The sequence below is a fragment of the Spermophilus citellus genome (genome assembly GCF_964194105.1).
Source record: "Spermophilus citellus genome assembly, chromosome: 2".
NCBI classification, from domain to species: Eukaryota; Metazoa; Chordata; class Mammalia; order Rodentia; family Sciuridae; genus Spermophilus; species Spermophilus citellus.
The window spans coordinates 245,008,503-245,024,270 of record NC_138183.1 but is presented as its reverse complement, the minus strand read 5'-3'; the positions used below and the strand labels follow the sequence as shown (position 1 = coordinate 245,024,270).

The window sequence follows — 15,768 nt, the reverse complement described above, 5'->3', positions numbered from 1 at the left end:
GGGAAAATTAAAGTCTACATCTAGGGCTGGGGTTGTGGCTCAATGGTAGAACATTTGCCTCACATGTATGAGGCACTATGTTTGATTCTCAGCACAACATATAAATAAATGAATAAAATAAAGGTCCATCAACAACTAAAAAAAATTATTAAAAAAAGTTCTAGGGTCTAAAGTTGTAGCAGCAACCATGAGAATAATGAAAAGCTCACAAGGAGACATCTCTCTGAAGAAAGCAAGGGAGGAACCCAGGTGTCATTGACTTCATACAGGCAGTGAGTAGAGAGAAAAACTTGTGTGGAAAAGGAAACATACAGGAGAAATCAGTCCGTAGTTTGAGGAACAATACTATCACCTCCTCTGTTTGTCTCCCTTGGTTCCATTTGTTCTTCCCCCACATTTATTTTCCATTTAGTTCCCCATAAATTCACCCTAGTATTCATGTTAAATATGCATGAAAAAAATCACATCTGATCAGTAGTGGAAAGAGAATAGCAGGAGAGAGGAAGAGGAGGAAAAAAATCACCTCTGATGTCCATTTCCACCAAATTAAAAAAAAAAATTTTTTAAAGGGGGTGAAAGGTGTCTAGGCAGCATGAACTGAATTGTACTCTATACCAAGTACCTGAGTGGTATACAGATACAGCCAGGAGCCAGAAGTACCTTTAAGATGTCAAAAGGCTTCAGTCTACTGTCATATATAACTAATAAGAACAAATAAAACTTTTTAAAAAAAAGATATGGAAGGTGCTTCACATATCACACAAATAGCCCATTTCAAGTAACTCCCAGAAGAAAGATATCCTCAGGTAGAATCAAAATATTTTAAATTACTCCTCATACTTTCTTCATGATAATCTTCCTCTCTTCCACCTGCGACCCTGCTTCATAGACAGAGGCTGAACCCTATTCCTACATACCACTTTCTGATACTGATTCTCAACTCTCAGTTCAACTCTCCCCTGTCCTCTTTTCAGGAGTTGGTAGCTATGGTGTTCATAATGGAGAAAACTTGGAGATTCCTTGGAGCAAGTGGGACACATGTCCCCATTATTAGACTGCAGTGGATTCTATCCTCTTGCTACTATGACTTACCTTGAAAGTAACAGTAGAGACAGGAGAAAGGTGTAAGCCCTTCCAGGCCCTCATGGTGCTGCTAGTACAGACAGCAATTGTCAGGTGTAGACTATACACTGAAGATAGTAATTTGGGAAGACAAATCCAGAAAAAAAAATGTTAGAACTGGCACACTATCCCATACTCTGCAGAAGGGAATTGTACAAGGGCAGGAATAGCAGGAAGTGGAGACACCGGCTCACGTTAGACATTGTCTAGCACACCCCAATATGTACCCTGTGTTCTCACCTCACAAAACCACCAATATTCCCTGAGAAAGTAGTGCTTTAGAACCCATGTCTTACATTAGTTCACTAATTCACTCATTCAAGTCACAAGTGCTGGGGATTGAGGAGTGAGAAAAACAAACCAACCCCTACCTCCTTGAAGTAGTTATTCTAATGGGGAGGAAGACAGTAGACAACTGTACACAGTGTGACAGCCATAAGTTACAGCAGGGAAGGGTGTGGTGACGCCGGTGGGGGTGAGGTTAATAGGGGATGGTCTGGAAGGCCTCTCTAAAAGCTTCCCTTTGGACAAAAAGATGAAGGAAGTGAGAAGCCACCACAAGGATATCTAGAAGAGCGTCCTGGGTGGGATCCTGGAGGTAAGAACTTAAAGGAAACCCAGAAGCCACATCTTATAGAGCCTTGTAAGTCATAAAGACTTTGAATTTTATTTTAAGATGAGAGCCACTGGACAATTCCCCCCAAAAAGCAGCTACTTAAAATGCAGAAAAGAATCAGCCCCTTCCTTCATAATTTCAAAATACTAGTTCCAGTTCTGTATTATAGAGGAGTTTTCTTTGCTTTATAAAATGGGTACATTTATATATATATATATATATATATATATATATATATATATATATATATATATATATACTTTATCTAGTTAACTGATGCCTTATTATCTAATTACTTGTCTGAAGGGCTTGGGTGTTGGAGACTGTTGTCATCCCCAGGTAAAGAAAGATAAATTTAATTTTTTTTTAATGAAACAGAGGTCTTGTTTAAAAATCTTCAAAGAATCTGGGCCAGAACCAGGTCCAGGTTAACTTGATTAATTGCATAAAGCCAAACTTCACCTGGAAGATTCCCACCTGAGAACCAAAAAAGGGGCCTTGGACCATAAATGAGCTTGTGTCCACAGATCAACCAAACCTCAACAAAGTGGCTGCAGATAAACATTCAGTAGGTTATTCGACTGATGCAGTAAGGAATAGAAGTCTTGTTTTATACTCACACATTAGCCAAACTTTCTAATGTAATGACCTAGAAACTTGGTAAAGCTACTTTCTTGTCACTGTCTTTGCTACACCTAGCCCCAATTCTCTGTATCACTGTACTGCCTAGAAGTCACCTTCAGATACCATGGAGGGTCTATACAGTGGGTAAACATAGATAAGCAATGGAAATTGGTTATATCAGGAAAAGTCAGCATAAGTAGTTAGGAGTGGCTGGGTCAGGAGCAGAGTGTTTTACAAAGATAAGCGCATATAAAAGAAGGTAGAATAACACTCCACTTGCAAACACTGGTATCTGTGGACAGGGAAACGTGGGCAGGACAGCAGAGTGAAATGGCTTGGCTTCCCCTCTACCTCCTAAACCTTCTCTGGGCTATGGCTGGGACTAGTACCCAGACCCGAAGCTTGTGCTGTGAGTATGCTGTTTATTCTGAGATGGCCAGGGAAGCAGTTACCCTGCGAAGAGGCAAAGACCTCAGATAAAAGTCTGCTGATGAGAAAGTGATTGGAATAGCAATCACTGTAAGAGTTCCAAAGTGGGTGAGTCAGGGTGCAAGTTTGTGCTGTTCATCATTCCTGACTCAAAGAACTTGTGAACCAAGTTGATGCATTTTTTATTAAGATGAGCTGAAGTACTATTGCAGGAATGGTGCTTGCTGGTACCAGACAGACACTTAGTGGCCATTGAGACCTGGTACCACTACCAGGTAGGTAGTGGGAGGTTTTGGTAATGACTGAGGAACATACTGTCCCAAATCTTTAATATTCTTCATGGAAGAGTGGGGTGAACATAGACGCAAGGCAAACAGTAATTTTAAGAAGTTACCAGAAGTCATGTGAAATGTCCATGAGCCATATCACTTAAACATAGTAAATGAAAAATAACTTTTACAACCCCAGATGTGAGTTTTTAAGAAAATGTAAGGACTAAATTACGTTTTAAAAATCAATGTTTTCTGCATTTCTCTTCAATTATTTAAGTTGCCAAAGCCAATCAAATCTTCTATTAAAAAAAAAACATGGGAATCATGTTTCTGAGGAGAGGGAATAAGGGAAAGAGGTTTGATAAGTAGTTTTTCTCTTCTCAGCTGTCCCCTCAGAACAACAGCCTTGGGTTGATGGCCTACAAGCACTCATGGAGAACTCAGTGATCTCATCAGCCTACCCAAACCCCAGCATCCTGATTGCCATGAATCTGGCTGGGACCTACAACCTGGAGGCCCAGAAGCTCCTGACCTATGAGCTCATGGCCAGTGACACTGCGGGTGAGATATCTGAGCCCCTTGCCCACCCTCACAATCACACACACCACTAGCCACTCTCAGATACCAACTTTATGTCAACCCATCACCACCTGAATGCTGCCTTTGACTGTACCTCGATCACTTTTCCTTACACACTGATGAATACCTGGAAAGAAATGTGTGTGAAGTGAGAACATTAATGGAGGAAGACAGTGAACCAGAAAGAGCTCCCAACTAGACGCACAGAGAGCAGGCTTCCAACTCTGAATATGCCACTTACCAATTGTGACCTTGAGTTTGAGTTTCTTTTTCTTTTCTTTTTTTTTTGGGGGGGGGCCCACTGGGGATTGAACCCAGAAGTGCTCTACCGCTGAGCTACATCCCCTGCCCTTTTTTAAGACAGGGTCTAAGTTTCCCAGGTTGACCTCAAACTTACAATCCTCCTGCCTCAACCTCCTGAGTCACTGGTACTACAGGCATGAGCCATCACATGCCAGCTACTCTGTGACCTTGAACAAATCGCTGAATGTGACTCAATCTCACCTCACCCTCTAATGACAATGATGCCACAACTAATAGCAATGACAATGACAATACCATGTCTCTTCTGCCTACCTCACAGGAGTCACCTTAAGGCCCAAGTTCAATCACAAAGTTTAAATTATTCTGCAGTTGCATATTTTCACAGAGAAACTTGTGTGAGTGTTCTTGCTGCTTTTTTAACTAGATACCAGGGATTATTGGCAGAGTCATGGATCACACAAAAGATACTAGATTCAATACTCCCTTAAGTATGTTTCCATATATATTTCTTGAGAAATATCAAAAAATTATGTGAGTACATAAGTTTAAAAAATCAAAATGACCTGGATATGCTCAGCCCTACCCTGGTGATCCCTCCCCTGAGGATGCCTTATGTCACTGCTCTGTTTGCTCCTCTACAGACCTAACCACTGGGCAGCTCGCCCTCACCATTATGGCCCTCACCTCCTCCTGCCGAGACCCTGGGAGTAAAGTGTCAGTTCTGCAAAAGCAAATGGAGAAGTGGGCACCTTCAAGTAAGACCTCATGGGAAGGGAGGGGAGAATGAGCACAGAGTCTCTTTCCTGAAAATTTTAAACCCAGAAAGGAAAAGAGTAGAGGTGGGCAGAGTTACACTGTCACCTTCTCTGATAATTCCACCAGTGACAGATTCACTCCTCAGTCAAAACAAACTAGAAAGTCAACAGACTGTTCACACTCATTGGAAACAGCATCATCCCATCATCCCTTTTATTCTGTTCAATTGCCAGATGATATTCTGAAAAACACTGAAGTTACCCTTTGCCAATACTCTTTCTTTAGGGAGAAGTGTTCTAGCAATTTCTATTTTAAAAATTTAGTTTTTCCTTCTTCATAAATGTCTGGAGCATGAGGAATGTTAGTCTAACAAAGACTCTTTATTCCCTCTTGAGGCCCTAATGACCAAGTGACAGCTTTCTATGGGCCCAGTCTGGCGATCTTGGCACTGTGCCAGAAGAACTCAGAATCAACCTTGCCAATAGCAGTCCGCTTTGCCAAGACCCTGCTGTCCAATACCTCTCCCTTCAACGTGGGTAAGTGGCCACCATCAGACACTGCCCTAAGCTGAGAACATCACAGGCACAATGTGCTTAGTGGTGGAGCTGGACAAGGAAGTAAGGAGTTTGAAAAACCTGAGAACCATGCAAGCTTGTGCAAATGGGAGACATTTAGCAAAGTTTGTTGGATATGTGAATTAGGGAATAAATGAAGGAAGGGGAGATAGTAACATGTAGAAACAAGGATAATATTTGAAATGTCTAGCAGCTACAGCACCTCCACTGGGAACAATAAACATGTCACCCAAGTGCAGGGGTTACTTCCAAAGTGATGCATTGCTTCAGCCCTGCCCTGCACCATCTTTAATTGCTGCTAATGCTTCCACACTCAATTTTCCTAATGCTTCTCCTTATTACATCCAAATATCCTCTATTAAACAGCAACTGTCTAACCCATAATGTTCCTGGCTTCAAGAAACACTGGGACCATCTTATTCCTTCATTCTGAAAGCTTTCAGCTGCTAGTGCATGGAAGCTTTCTCCTTGCACATCCTTCTTTGGTCCATTCCTCAGGGTGTAATGTCTCTTCTCTGTAGGGGTCACCGCCATGGCCCTCTGCCACTCTCTCATCAGTAGCATTATCTCAGGCTTTGCCCTTTATCTAAGCCTCATCAGAAACCTGTCGCATATCAATTTCTATCAACAAGCAGGTAAATGTACTCTGGGCCCTTCTCTGGATCAAGAACAGACGCATCTCCCTTTTCATCCTCGAACATTTCTGGGGCATCTCAGGCAATCCAGAAACTCTGGACTTCTTTGCCTCTGGGTTTTAATAACACTATCACCCGGAATGGAGTTACATGACTTTCAGGTGGAGATTAGGGTAGGAGGAAAAGATCAGTAAAATAAAAAAATGTTATCTGGCAAGTTTTCCATTTGTTCTGGTCTTGTCACATCTCAGCTTCCTCATTCAGTCCACACAGGTTTATCACACACTAATAATGGCAAAGTCCCTGTGCCGAGTGCTCTGGGGGATGCAAAGTTCCCATCATTCAAGTGTTCACAGAGCGTAACAGCCACAAAACACAGCAGAGGGTGCTGAAATCGCAGAACAGGCAAAACAACAAATGCTAAATGAGTTCAGAAAAGAGGCTGCAACTGACAGAGAAGACTTTGCTGAAATGTGGTGATGGTCAGATTTTCAAAAATGGTGGATTTTTGAAAGATAAAAACTGGACAAAAAGCATGGGATTGAACATACCACCAGTCTACATTAATGGAAAGTATGAGCTGCAGAGGTGCAGAGATCTAGGTTCAAGTTCTGGCCCTGCTGCTTACTGGTTGTGTGGCCTTGGGCAGTTATTTAACTTCTCAGACCCCCCCCATTTCCTCATCTCTTAAGGAATTTAAGTACAGTTTCCTATTCCAAAGATTATCCTGAGGACTAAATGAAATCATGTAACTAGAACTCCATGAGCACACGTAAATGTTAGCTGTTCAAAATGCAGTGGTGGCAATGATGGTGGTAGGTCTGTCCCCTCTGTGATTCACAGACACGGGAGCAGTGGCAACCTTGGCTCTGACCTGCATGTACAACAAGATCCCTGTAGGTTCCGATGAAAGCTATAGAGCCCTGTTTGGTCAGGTACTAAAGAATATCGTGGAGAACATCAGCAATCAGATAAAAGACAATGGCATCATCGGAGACATCTACAGTACTGGCCTTGCCATGCAGGTAAATACGTCTTGGATGCCCTTGATCGAGCCCAAGCCAATAAGCCCAGATTGTAGGGTCAAGAGATCAGATGTCCGCTGACATCTCTGGAAAAGCCCAACTTTGAAGTAGATTTCTAATGGCACCTGTGCCTCAGTTTCTCCACTGGTTAAATGCAGGTAAGTGTTAATTCTCTCTTATCTCATAGATAAAGTATGAAAACAAATCTATATGAATTTATTTTCCTTCCTTGGGAAAAAATGAAATAAATAAATTCAAGAAATGAATTGGTTTATTATTAATAATGACAAGTTTACTAGTCATAGTAATAATGATTGAAAGTTTGATGTGTACATAATAATATTAAAGCAGATCCTCAAAAAAATTGAATTTTCTGATTCAATCTTGCCAGCCAAATGCTCTTTTTAGCCCTTTGTCTTGATCCAAAAAAGGTCAATTTTCATTTTAAATGGTTGATGAAAATAATCTAAAATTGAATCAAAAAATTCCCTCATAAATGGTAGAACCAGTCTGTTGCCAAGCCCACACTCAGTCCTACACTCCCTAGTATATATTTCCAAACTTGGGTTTGGTAAGATGTTGCTTGATAGCTCCGACAACACCTTCTCCCTACCCTCGTTGATTAAGGCAGCATCCTCCGTGGAATGCTGATGCACCCAGGATATTAAAAAGCCACCTGGGTCAAATCCTCTGATCTATACTGAGAAATTTATGCTCTGAAGTCTCAAAATATCTTATGGGATTAAGAGAAAAGCTGCATATGAACTCTCCACGTCAGGAAAGGAAGAATGCTGGAGTTAGGATGCCAGCACTAAACCTAATCTAGCTCTGGACTGCTACTAAAAGGAAACTGTCTCCTGAGAAAATAAATGTTGATATTGGTATTCTCCAGACATTAAAAATTAGTAAAGGGCATAAACACCCTCAGTATCAGTTAATGTTAAACATAAGAATAAAAAAAATCCCATTCCAATGTACCATGTTTAGTATTGACAAATAAGAATCAAGTCAGTTTTCATGTCATGGTTAATAAGAGTCTGTCACAGTACAAAGCACTGGATATTTTCCATGGTTGAGTCAATCATACAAGAAAATCCCCAGTACTCAGGTCTAGAAAACTCCATGAAAGAAAACAGGTAGTCTGGAAGAAATGAGCACATGAATTGTTGGGGGTAGAGGGAAGAAAGTCATGACTCAGCTAAAATAATCTTGCTTCAACCTAATGCCTGATAGAGAAGTGTTTATTTTGTAAATTTGCCTTATGAATTCTGTTTCGGATCTTATCATCTGTTAGTTATACTCTGATAAGCTGTACCTGGGAACTAAAGCTTTTCCTGTGGAAAGGCAGGACCTCCTCCAAACCCAAACACCACAGACCATGTGGGTTTCTCAGTTAAGATGCTGCCCACCTGGAGTTTACTCAGGCAGTGACTCTATCTGAAGTCAGCAGGTATCTAATATATAACCTCCATCTAATCTAAAATGTTCTGGTATTGAGATCAAAGGGTTCTGCAGGTATAACAACTTGGGTTTGAATCCCAGATCTGCCCACTATCTTGAACAAATACTGAATTTCTTGGAATTTCAACTAAGTGAAATTGCAACTAAGTTAAAAGAAATGTGATGTACAAAAAGAAAAAAAATCACAGATGCAATTTCACGCTCGCTCACTGTTCATGGTCTCTCCCAGAAGAACAGCAGTGCTATTAATATTAAATCGTTTTAGCCTTTGTTCTCCCTCTTCCAAGATGATGGTTCCCTTCACGTGGCTCAAGCTACCCTCTCCCATCCCAATGGCACTCTCAAGGCATTTCCTCTGTTCCAACATTTCTCTCTAAATGCTATCACTTTAAGCTTCCTCAGATAGGAACTTACACTGACAAGGGATCTCATAAACCTCTTCATCATAGTTATTAATGACATCTAATAGCTTAACAATATAGAGTATTCGCATTGGTAACTCTTTCTTAGCAGAATTTGGGGGGATATTGTTACTGAGGAGTATCTATCTGATACTTCTTAAACCAAACTGCTTTGTAAAGTCACCTGCAGCAAGATCTATGGTTCATGCTTGCCAAAGATAACAGTATGGTCATACATGTCACAACTGTCAAAGTGTCCATACCTCTCTCTCTAGCTGAGAGAACCATTTCTGACTCATCTCTACCTTCTTCCATTCCCCATAACCAGCTCCAGGCAAACCAGTCATCAGCAATCCCAGCCCTTTAACATGCTCTGGTGGTGGCCCTGGCCAGCACAACTGTAAAGGAAGGAATGTGGTAATGATAGTTTGTACATCACATTACAAAATCCTTTTAAATATTAGCCCATAGAATTTCAAATGTCAATTTGAAATTGTCAAGCAGGAATTGTGCTTTTATTTAACCCATTAGATAAAAAACTCAACAATGTTAAGTGAATTGGTTGGTACATTAATCAAGACTCATTTTTCAGTAAACTGAACTGCAAATCATTTTGCTAAAAAAAAATGGGAATATCATATACACTTGGAATTCCAAGGCTACATTAGGTGGTCTCAGGAATAATCTGAATAAAGGGTTCAAACCATGATATCATGGACCACCTTTCTTTTCTCATCTCAGCCTGGTTTCCCTCATTCTCTCCTGCTACGTGGCTTCTTCAAAGTATTTCAGGAAGATGATGACTCAATGTTCACTCGCACAGTCCCAGCTGAAAAACCCCAACAGGAAAAAGAAGTGTTTCTCTCCCCAACTACCTATATGTCAGAGAAAGATTAAATAGTTCATGTATCCACCAGTCACTGTCCCCAAGGCGTTGGTGCATTGAGATCAGCCCAGCCCAGGCCACGAACCCACCCACGGCCTTCATGGTGGAGCCTCTGATTGGCAGTGCTGACAGTTATGAGCTATAGGGAAAGTCCACCCGAGGGTGCACATGACAACACAAAACAAGGGAAGTCGGCTACATGTGTATGGCCAGGTTTTTCTAAATCACAGCTCCCAATGGAGTTGGCTTTGCCAACGCTTACCCTCACTCTACACCCAAAGTCTGCTCATAACTATGGCAGCCCTACTGGTGTTCCTTGAATCTGACCATCTCACCAGTCTTTGTTTTGTGACTAATATGTGACAGATACTACGCTAAGTGGTAGAAGTGCAGCATTGAGGAAGAAAAATATAGTTCCCAGAGCTGTGTATCCCTTACAAGGCATGTAAGTAAAGCTATACCTAATCTTTCTCTCTCTCTCTCTTTGCTCTCCCTCTCTCCCCATGTTCCTCTCTTCCTCCCCTCTCTCCCTCTTGTCCCAGGCCCTCTCAGTGACACCTGAGCAACCTAACAAGAAGTGGGACTGTGAGAAGACTATGAATATAATACTGGATGAGATTAAGCAGGGGAAATTCCAAAATCCCATGTCCATTGCCCAAATCCTTCCTTCTCTGAAAGGCAAGACATACCTAGATATACCCCAAGTGACCTGTGGTCCTGGTAAGAACTCTTAATATCTACCTCTACTTATGTCATAAGTCAGCACCTTATGTCAAGATGAAATGTAGGTCAAAGCTAAGTGGTATGTAGGCTTTGTATGTCTTCCTCCCACATGAAGAGAGCCACATCTGTCTTAAAATCCCCAAAAGCATATGTTAGCATATAGCCATACCATTCAACCCTCAGAATTCAGCCCCATGTCTACTTCATTCAGCATACATTTATTGAAAACAGCTCTGGACAAAGCATTTTGTGGGATGCTAGAGAAGGGAGGCCTAGAGTCTGAACAACCAAATAGCTTCACGTTCATTTGACAAATGTACCGCCAAACATTATGCATATCTTATCATATCTGCTTTTTACAGAGTAGGAGACAAATACACAAAAACTATAATATTTGGAATAATGAAACAAATATTAAATAGAAATTAAATCCATACACAGTGCAAAAGCAAAAAAAAGATGACCAATTATTGATTTTATTTGGGAGGCCTAAGATAAAAGAGTTGACATTTTAGCCATCTAATTATGAAAGCTTGATGCTCACAGAACACCAAAGGGCTGGAGTGGAAACATAGCATGCTACTTTTTAATTTGAAATATCTTTATTTTATCCAATCATAAATACAATACAGAAATACATAAAATTCAAATATTGCAGAAATGTGTGTTTAGAAAGTAGGGATCCTTCATTAAAATTGTATACTCCGGAGATAGTATTGGTATGGATTCCTAGCTCTTCCTTCTAATCAAATACCAACATAAAGTATTATTCTCTTAAATTAACTTCCTAAGACAAGAAGAGATTATAAACTTCTTGTCCATTTCAACACAGAATCTACCGAGACCAAAATTAAGCAAACTGTTCCCAACCATATTGAATATTTACACTCACCTAACTCCTTGGGCTGTTTCCCAATGATTTCCCAACTTTAACAAGTTGGCCATAGAGTCTTTGCCAGGATTCTACATTAGTTGTCCAAGTACCTTGTTAAATAGTCTGAAACTTATTACTTGCTTGAAATGTTTCTGGGATAAGTTGTCAGTAACAGACTTCACACCAACCACAGAAACCCTATAAACTTTGACGTATTTTATATCTTCACTCTTCACAGATCATGAGGCGCAACCAACTCTACCCAATTACCCTTTCCCTGTCCCAACCTCAGCATCTAATATCACTGTCACATATACCATAAACAACCAGCTGAGAGGGGTAGAGCTGCTCTTCAATGTGACCATCCCAGTTAGTGTGAGAAGTGGATCAGTGTTACTGGTTGTCCTAGAAGAAGCACAGCGCAAAAATTCCATGTTCAAGTGAGTGCTGCGAGTGTTGCTTGCCATTCTCCTAGTCCTGCCCTCGAATACCTTCTCTTTCTCTCCCTTCCGTATCCTTACTTGTATTCTTTCTGCTAATTTAACATGCTTTTATAATAGCCCCTTGAGGAGCTCCTGAAAATTTAAATCATACATGTCAATATAAGTCAAATGAGTCAATGTTAAGTCGTACAAGTCAAGGAGAGTCCACTGTGGATTAGAAGACTCAGACTCCCTGGCTTTGTTGGGCCCCAACAACTAGGTACTATTTAGGAAGATGTGGAATCTCTGCTATAACAAAGCATTTGAGATAGGAGTGCACAATCTGGGGTTAGTGAGTAGACTGGTGTTCATACAGGAGAAAATAGAGGGCTAAATTAAGTGACATCTGAAAGGGTAGGTTGGATGACAGTGTAAAAAGTCTGAAGTCCCAGGCTAAGGAGATAAACTTTCATATTGTAGATATTATAGATAAGCATTACAAGTTTTTGTGCAAGGAGACCCGTGTTGTAAAATGGTCCTTGGGACTGTGAGAAGAGGAGGCAAGCACAAAACCTATGATACCTACAGTAATGAAGTGTGAAGTGACATTTACCTCACCTAGGGTAAATGAACCACACCAAGGAAGACTGTGCAGTGACAGGGAGTGGAAGGCAAGAGAATGCCCCAAAACTATTGATGGGAGTGTCAAAAATAATATCTTTCAGAAAAAATCAGACTGGTTTAAAAAATATGTGTTCCAACTTGAAACACTGGAGACATTTAGAGGAAGTCCTTGGAAAAGACACCAAGATAGGCAAAAGAGATCGGAAAATAATCTTATAGAGACGACAAAGTTAAGGAACTATGCAGTGGGTAGCAGACGCGTGCCCCCCAAAAACCATGAGGCAGCTCTAAAATTTCCCATTTTACAGATGACACCCTAGACCCAAGGAAACTAAGGAACATTCCTAAGATCACATAATGCGTAACTGGCAGCGTGGAGAGCTAAGCTCAGATGTGACTGACTCTGAAGCTCATGTTCTTTCCACTCTCCTGTCAGGGAAGAGCAGAATACAGGAATAAATCATGGAGGAAAAAGCTAAACTTTGGGGAATGCTTATAGTCTGCAAAGAGAAAACAATAAAGAAAAATAGGTAAGTCTGTTTAGAATGAGCCAAGGGAAAGTGCCCACTCATGGAAAGAAAAAAGGAGATTAATTTTCAAACCTTCTGAATATACTGTTCTTCTCTAAGCTTAGCTTTAATGTTGCCTGACTTTTCTTTTTATGATTGTAAATATAATAAATACACATAATAAATTTTAGGAGGGAAAAAGCATAAAGAAGAAAACAAATCTACAATCCCTTCACAATATAACCAATGTTAATACTTTTTATAATTTTGTTTTTTCTATGCATATTATAAACAGTTGTAATCATCGTATAAGTGGAACAGATATTTCTATAAAATATGAATCCCATATTTTCATTTAGCATTATTGCTTATTTTCCCATTTTGCTGAAAATTATTGAAAAATATTATTTTCATAACTTTCAAATATCCAATCTCAGATATTCATTCCATTATTCATGTAATTTTTTACCCATTGCAGGCATTTACACTTTTTAAATTTGATTTTAGAAATCCATTCATTTTAATTTCATTTGATTTCAGGCAAAGTACTTTCATATTCATTAGTCATTTGCATCTTTTTCTTTTAAGCAGGATTTTATCTGATCTTTAAAAGAACTTAGAATTTCTCTGTCCCCTCATCTTACCTCCACTTATTGCCTGACCTAAAGTGAGGTATTAATTATGTATTATTTTATTCTTAGATTTGAAACCACAATGACATCTTGGGGCCTTGTTGTCTCTTCCATCAACAATATTGCTGAAAATGTTAATCACAAAACATACTGGCAATTCCTCAGCAACAAAACACCTTTGAATGAAGGTGAGAAAAGAAAAGGGATGAGCATATCTTCTGTAGTTGGGAGGCTACAGCCATTATTTTATTTCATTCGTTCATTCATTTAATCAATAAATGTGAGACTATATATGTATTTATAATAATTTATACAGTAATCACATAAATATAGATGTGATATTATATCCATAAACATATATATACATACACACACACATACATATATAGCCCTTCGATAGATACATCAACTCTTTAAGTATTAGTGGCCCTCTTTTTACAGTGGGAGCAACAATCTTAGTGACATTAAAAGGACTTGTGCAAGGCAGGCATCTAGCATGTGAGAAAGAAGACAATCAAACCCAGGTTTCCAAACTCACACTCCAGCAAAACCTTAACATTAGTTAGTCTTTGCCCAAATACCAATATACCCTCTAACTTAAAGAGCACTGGTGTATGGTTTTGTCTAAAGATGATGTTACCTGGTTAAACTAATGTTTGCTGCCAACATGCAGAGGGATGGAAAGCCAAAGTCACAGCAGTGCTAAGGGTGTGGCTTGATAAGAAGTCTTTGTTATCCAGTATGGGAAAGCTGTTGTTCTTAGCATCTGTCATATAATTAACAAAATCTGGCCAGTCCGAATTTGTAGGACTGTAGCATAGCATATAACAAAGATCCTGGAGCTGCACAGGCCTTGGCAAGAATCCCCTTCTTTTATTTAAGACATGCATTAGGCAAGTGATGAATCTTCTCTGGACCAGTCTCCACAGTTATAAAATGGAAATGGCTACAACAATTTCTTAAGTTACTGTGCAGATTACGAATAATGTATTTAAGTACTGGGCCTTTTGCATGGCATGTATTCAAAAGTGGTAATTATTATTATCAATTCTCCTACCTCTTTTATCTCAGAAAATTGCCCTGAGAACTAATATTAGACTAATTTTTGTGTCTACCAATTACTTTCTTTCTCTGAGAGAAGGATGGCAAAGGGAAAGGTCTCTGAGATTCAAAAAAATGGGCCTGAACTTGTCACTGTTTCTGTTTCCTGAACTACCTGGAAGATAATGATGCACCTGGAAGATAATGGATGCTGTCATTTTTTTAATCTTCCCTGTCCTAAAAGACAAAATTCTCAACCCACTGCCCATCCCTATTTCTTACAAAATCTTCCCCCAAAAAAGTGAAATACTTCTTGAATGCCCTAATTTTGGCTGAAATAAGCCATTTTAATAATAACTACCATTTGTTGTATAATTATTATGTGTTGGGTCCTGTATGAGGCACCCAGCAGTCACTATTTCTAATCCTGAAGATAACTCTTCAAAGAAAATATTATTAACAAAATTTTCTTTGTGGGGGAAAAAGAGACTGGCCCATCTTAAGACATGCTCTACAAAATACCAACCTGGAAACTAGAAACAAGAACTCCCCAAATTCCAATTCCATGTTTCTTCCAGACTAACAAAGTGCCCATTTCTCACTAGGGTTATTTTATTCCTCAAATAAATTTAATGGGCTGATCATTTGGGAAGTAAGGGTGATTACATGCACCATGATGACCCCATTTTATTCTTTTCTTTCCAGGAGTTGCTGACTATATTCCCTTCAACAACGAGCACATCACAGCCAATTTCACTCAGTATTAAGAAGGAGGTGAGCTTAGTTTCTACTGAACATTTCCAAAGGCTAGGTGAATTTTTTCCACTTTGTTTCAGAAGAAAAAAAAATGGATACCTACAATGCTATTCTTATTTCTGGTGAAAACACAAAAGAACACTCTGTGGAATAAATGATGCAAAGTTCTCCAGAGTCTGAACATTCCTGACTCATGAAAACAAAATTTCCCGTTTCCCAATAAAATGACCACCAGCCCTCACTTAAACCTGAGGAGACAGGAAGGGTCCAGCTGACTTTTCTTGGAGATCATTCTGATTTTCTTGATTAACTAAACAATGCACTCCCTATTCTACAAATGATATGTTTTTATTTTATTTTTCTTTCTTTTTTATTGGTTCTTTTTAGTTATAAATGACAACAGAATCCATTTTGACATAACTATAAAATCATGGAATATATCTTGTTCTAATTCAGTCCCAGTGCCTCTCATGATATACTTTTAAAACGTCCTATTTGTGTTTCTAGTACCAAATGCTCCTTTTCAAGTCACCTAATATAAA

The 15,768-nt window shown here is 39.5% G+C and overlaps 1 protein-coding gene across 1 annotated transcript; it reads left to right on the top strand.

Annotated features, from left to right (window-relative positions):
• Window positions 1-2,692: 2,692 nt before the first annotated feature.
• On the top strand, window positions 2,693-15,237 carry CBLIF (cobalamin binding intrinsic factor; the record flags this gene model as incomplete). The annotated part of the gene is made up of 9 exons (XM_081278979.1): window positions 2,693-2,771; window positions 3,448-3,624; window positions 4,548-4,661; window positions 5,058-5,198; window positions 6,716-6,897; window positions 10,188-10,365; window positions 11,481-11,682; window positions 13,499-13,617; window positions 15,176-15,237. The coding sequence occupies 9 exons, from the start codon at window positions 2,693-2,695 to the stop codon at window positions 15,235-15,237; spliced, it is 1,254 nt and encodes a 417-aa protein (XP_081135105.1).
• Between the last annotated feature and the right edge of the window lie 531 nt (window positions 15,238-15,768).